The sequence below is a fragment of the Suncus etruscus genome, chromosome 2 (assembly GCF_024139225.1).
Source record: "Suncus etruscus isolate mSunEtr1 chromosome 2, mSunEtr1.pri.cur, whole genome shotgun sequence".
NCBI lineage: Eukaryota > Metazoa > Chordata > Mammalia > Eulipotyphla > Soricidae > Suncus > Suncus etruscus.
Window position 1 is genome coordinate 31,552,856 of NC_064849.1, and position 5,296 is coordinate 31,558,151.

Sequence of the window (5,296 nt, forward strand, 5' to 3'; positions counted from 1 at the left end):
AACTACTCTATGGCTTCACTCTTTCTTGATCAAAAGTGTGGAAGTAAAGAATACTTGCCTGAATTCTGATTGGTTCAATCAAATACAGAGTAGACGTCCCATTCAAAGTCTCAAGTTTGGACATTTCCCTCAATAAAGTACACCTTTATTATCAGACCATTATGAAGATGTTTCATCATAAGAGTAGATCCATCCACTTTATTAGCTTTCTTATTCCATATATCATTTTCACATTACTAATATGCCTTTAATCCTATTAGAAAGTAAGAGAGCCATGTAGTCCCCACCTTACAGAATTAAAAGAAAGGAAAAACTAAAGGGCTGAATGATTAAGTAATGTACCCCAGATCAGAGTCAAAAACACCCCTGAGACCACACCAGGTCTCACCTCCTTCACGGGGACATCTATTTTGCAAGAATTGCCAAAACACTCAAAACTGCAACTCCGTTCAATCTCATGTGCACATATGAAATAGGAGCAGAATTATGAATGCCCCCCTCTGCCTCATACTTTCCACCCTAACCAACCACAGCTATCTCCATATGATTACAGTTGAAGGAGTCAAATTGTCTACTTCACTGGTCCTTCTCTCTAGCCACTTTTAGGAAGGGGGGACTTCTATTTTTTTTTTTTTTTGGTTTTTTTGGGCCACACCCGGTGATGCTCAGGGGGTTACACTTGGCTATGCGCTCAGAAGTCCCTCCTGGCTTGGGGGCCATATGGACACCGGGGGATCAAACCGCGGTCCGTCCAAGGCTAGCGCAGGCAAGGCAGGCACCTTACCTCTAGCGCCACCGCCCGGCCCCTACTTCTAAATAATGCTCAGTGATTCTCAACAACCAGGCCAAAGGTTCAATGAGTACACAAGGATGTAAGGTTTCTCTAGCCCTGTGGTACCTGGGATAACCCACGACACACTACTAGTGCCCCTGGAATGCTGAGGGATCATGTGGTGCAGGAATCAAACTAGAGACAGGAATACAAGGGCAGCCTTAACCCTATTCTTTCTCCCTGGCCCCCACTAGCTACTTTTTTTCCTATTAATCACTATTAATTAATAATTCTTATTATCTACCTTATCTCTCCACCACTACATTTATCTCCTCCCTATAGTAGAAACTTCTAAATATAGAAATCAGATCATACTTGCCTCATGATGACCTATTATGCTTTGTAACATTTATTTCACCTCCCATATGCTTATTATATAGCCATTCTATATCAATATGGACAAGAGCTGATCCAGGGTCAAAGAGCTAGTATGAACCACCTACTTCCTCATTGAATCTACTTAATTCCCTGACTTCTCTGGTGGTGGGTAAGAACATGAGAGAAGATATTCCAGGGTCTAAGCTCACACAGCTGCCAAGTTTGCATCTCTTGACTGAATATTCTATCTAAAGATTGTACACCTGCTTTATCCTTTTAAGAAACAGTCAGAGACTTCCTCCAAAGGAGTAAATTAATAGTTGCTCATCTCTAAAGTAAATCTATGGTATGGCCCAAGAGCACAGCACCTGTTCAGGACACTGCAATATTTTAGGTAAACAGGACACAGACACTACAAACTTGAGTTTGAAGGAATAAAGTATCAGAAAAGTTCGACCTTTATAATGGGGAATTCTCTATGAGAGTTTTTTGAACCTTCACATTACAATTACAACATAAGGGCACAAAACCCTCCTAAATATGACACTTCCAGTGTTGGGGTCACTAGCATTAAATTGGAGACAGCAAGTATCACCTGACAGACATTCTATGATAAAGACCACTTCCTCTGCTTAAAACCAGTCTTTCCATGACAGGTCTACATCACAGTGGTTTTTCGCACACCTCTTTCTCTAAGTTTCTTTATTTTTAATTAAATTTCTTTATTTTAGGCACTGATTTACAGCATTATTCATGATAGTTATTTTTGGCATTCGGTATTTCAACACCAATACCACCATCAGTATAACAGTCCCTTGTCATCAGCTTCCCAAACTCCCTGAAGCATACCCCTTGGCAGGAATAACACTGGGAATAATTTACTTAATACTTCTTGGATAAGGAAATGGTAATAAAATTATTTTAAAAAACTTTCATTAAAATAAAGTTTGTGTTGGGCTGGAGCAATAGCACTGAGGTAGGGTGTTTGTCTGGCACATAGCAGACCTGGGACCAAACTGGGTTCAATTTCTGGCACCCCATATGGGTCCCCTGAGCCTGCCAGGAGTGACTTCAGAGCACAGAACCAGGAGTATCCCCCTGAGCACCACCAGATGTGGCCCAAAAATCAAAAGAAAAAAATCTTTGTGAAAATTGTCATTTCTCGCACTGGAATCTTTTTTTTTTTTTTTTTTTTTTTTTTTTTTTTTTTTTTTTTTTCTAGGAACAATTCATGATTGTATTATATCAATACAACATTTCACTGGTTTCTAGAATTCAATTTCTAAGTTGACAAATTAAAAATAACTATTTTAATGAATGTTACATTCAAGACAAAGTTAATATAAGCTGCTCTACATGACAAGCTGCTGCAGAACCTTTGAAGAAAAAATATATAGTTATACAGATCTTTAGATTTTTATTAAGGACCCACTGAAGGAATAAGAAGAGTCTGACCTCTCTGACATTTACAATGCTTTCTACTTTTAATGGGTGGATTCTAAAATTCTATTAGTATATCCCACATACCCACCACCTAGTTTTCAACTATGCCATTATCACTTTTCTGAAGTACTCCGTCAGATAAAGTTGGCTTCAACCAGGTTAGTTCAAGTTTAGAATCTAAGTTGAAATTCTAAATTAGTAACTTAATAATGCTAATCAATGTGAATTTAGGAAAAAAACATCTAAAAACTACCTTAATAGCACCAAGCTAGCTCAGTTAGTAGAGCATGACTCTTCGCAAAATTAAACCTTAGTGCCAGCAAGCCTTGCATGTGGCTAATCAAATTCAATTACCAGTATCCCATATCATCCCCTGACCACCGACAGGAGTAAGCCTAGCCATTGCCAGGTGTTGCCTCCCCTTCAAAACCTCCACCAATAAATTTAACCGTAAAACTTTAAAACACCGTAACAAAGAATCTAATCATTTTTTATCTTTATGCATTGTAAAGTCAACAAAAATATAACCCATCCATATTTTCATTTACTCCTTTATGCAACTTGCATGATTTTTATGGTATACCAGTGACCATTATTTGTAAAGCCTGGTTATTTTAGCATTTACACACATAAAACTATCCAACTATTATCAAAGGTAGAACTGTCCTTTTGAAACACCATTAGTTTATTAACATATTAGTAAGACATCTGATAATTAGCCACAGTATAGAGCTGCCTGGCACTCTTTCATACTGGAAGTCAGTTACATAATATGGCATATAGCATGTGCAAATGTATGTTTCTGAACTCTGCAAATGTAATCAAAACCCACTTTCAGTTTGTTAATGCTTTCTGGAGATCCAGTCTGGCAGATAGCACATCCTCATGACTAAATCATGAATCTCTTCAGAATTAGTTTTTATAAAGATAGTTCTGATTATGCTGATCCAAGTAATGAACTGGTGGCAGGTTGGGTAAAGGCAAAGTTTTATTTTTAGTTTCTCCAAATGCTGTCTCACTTGATTTAGGTGGACTTGGGAATACCCAAGAATTATCTTCCAGAGAGTTTCTGCCCAAAGAGTTGTGTTCCTGAATGTTTGTTCCATCCTGAGTAATTGATCGCTCATTATCTGTCCATGATTGGAGAACTGCTTTCTCTGATAAAACCTTTATATCTCCTTGTACAGGGGAAGATGTGGTATGACAAAGAGTTTTGGCATTTGGTGAGAGAGGGGAATGTCTTTTGTATGTTGCAGTAAAATTTGCCAAGTGCAGTTTTGTGCTCTCTTTCCCGAGGTCTTCCATGCATTCTGAGGTACAGGCTTTCTTAATTGCAGTTGGGATTTTCAATTTTCTTAGTAGTTCAGCTTGTACTTGAGACACCAGATGTAAATTTGACATTTCTTTCTTCAATTCCCAGTACGCATGTTGCATATTATCACTTGAAATGCTTGCTCTTTGAAGATCTCTGCTCTTTAGACTGTCTTCATTAGATGAATCCGTTTGTTTGGCATTTTGTAGCTCCATTTTGAGATCACTACATTCTTTCCTCATGAGTTCCAGTTCCTGTTCCAAACCATGGATCTTCAGGTCACAGCTCAACTTTTCCACCTCCCAGTTGGATGAAGGTGGATTTAAATTCTTTATCACCTGCTGAGTTTCCACTTCTGTCCTTAGTTGGAGGAGTTCTACTTCTTTAGACTGCAGTTGTTCATTCAATACTTTCAAAGATTCAGAGTTGTCTTTATTCATTTTATCTAATTTGCTCTTCAAGTTATCTCTATCAATACAGACTTCTCGATAGGCATGGTAGGCCTTATTTACTTGTTCTCGCCCCACAGAATTTATTTCTTCATCTAATCGAGCTCCTATAAGCTTTTCTTCCAAGAATCTTACTCGTTTCTTTAAGAAAGAATTTTCCTTTTCTGAATCTTTGAGTCGTTTCTTGATGTCTTCATATGCAGTGACGAGAGCAAAATGGGAGGCCACAGACTCATCTCCTGAATATATTGAAACTGGAGTCTCTCTCCTGTGGGCTTTTTCGTGGTTCAAAATGCAGATGTCATCTTCTACCAGTACATCCATGGCAGCCTCCGCGCAGGCCCCGGGCCGCCGCGTCCGGGTCCACCTGGGGCGCGATCCGGCGGGGTCGCCGGGGGGTCACCGCGGGCTTCCGGTTTCCTCGAAGCCGCCGCCGCCGCCGCCGCTGCCCCGGCCGGGCCCCCGCGGGGGGGTTCCCATGTTCCGTCGGCGGCTTCCGGGAGGGACCGAGCCGAGGCGAGCCGGGCCGGGCGCTCCGCCTCCACCGCCCCCCCCCCGCGAGGACCCCCTGCCCCGACCACGCGCGCACGCGCCCGGCCTCGCACTGGAATCTTATGTCATCGTCTGAAGGTCTACTGAAACTGTATGTTGCTAGTTGAGTTTTTGCTGTTGGTATGTTTGTTGAATTTATGTGGCTTCTGTAAAAATTTTACATCTAATTTGGTATATTCATACTGAAAAATCGGTATTAAAACGATGGGTTGTCATGCAGTTGCTTAAGCAGCCACACAATTCGCGACTTTGAAGATCTGTTGAGCTGAGCTAAAAAGCTCATATGGAGTCAGCAGAGGTTCATGGGAGTCCTTCAAAAAGTCCAGTGTGATCAACTGTGAGGCTAATAAATCTATGAATTTTTCCTGCTAGTTGGGCCTCTCTTCTGAG

The 5,296-nt window shown here is 40.7% G+C and overlaps 1 protein-coding gene across 1 annotated transcript; it reads right to left on the reverse strand.

The window, feature by feature from the left end:
* Positions 1–3,257: 3,257 nt before the first annotated feature.
* Positions 3,258–4,875, reverse strand: LOC126001116 (5-azacytidine-induced protein 2). Its single transcript, XM_049768295.1, has one exon. It carries the CDS (start codon positions 4,676–4,678, stop codon positions 3,506–3,508), a length of 1,173 nt encoding a protein of 390 aa, XP_049624252.1. The 5' UTR covers positions 4,679–4,875; the 3' UTR covers positions 3,258–3,505.
* Between the last annotated feature and the right edge of the window lie 421 nt (positions 4,876–5,296).

Bases quoted from the DNA above. Each gene is read 5' to 3' on its own strand.
- LOC126001116 (XM_049768295.1), bottom strand. From the start codon at position 4,678: ATGGATGTACTGGTAGAAGATGACATCTGCATTTTGAACCACGAAAAA.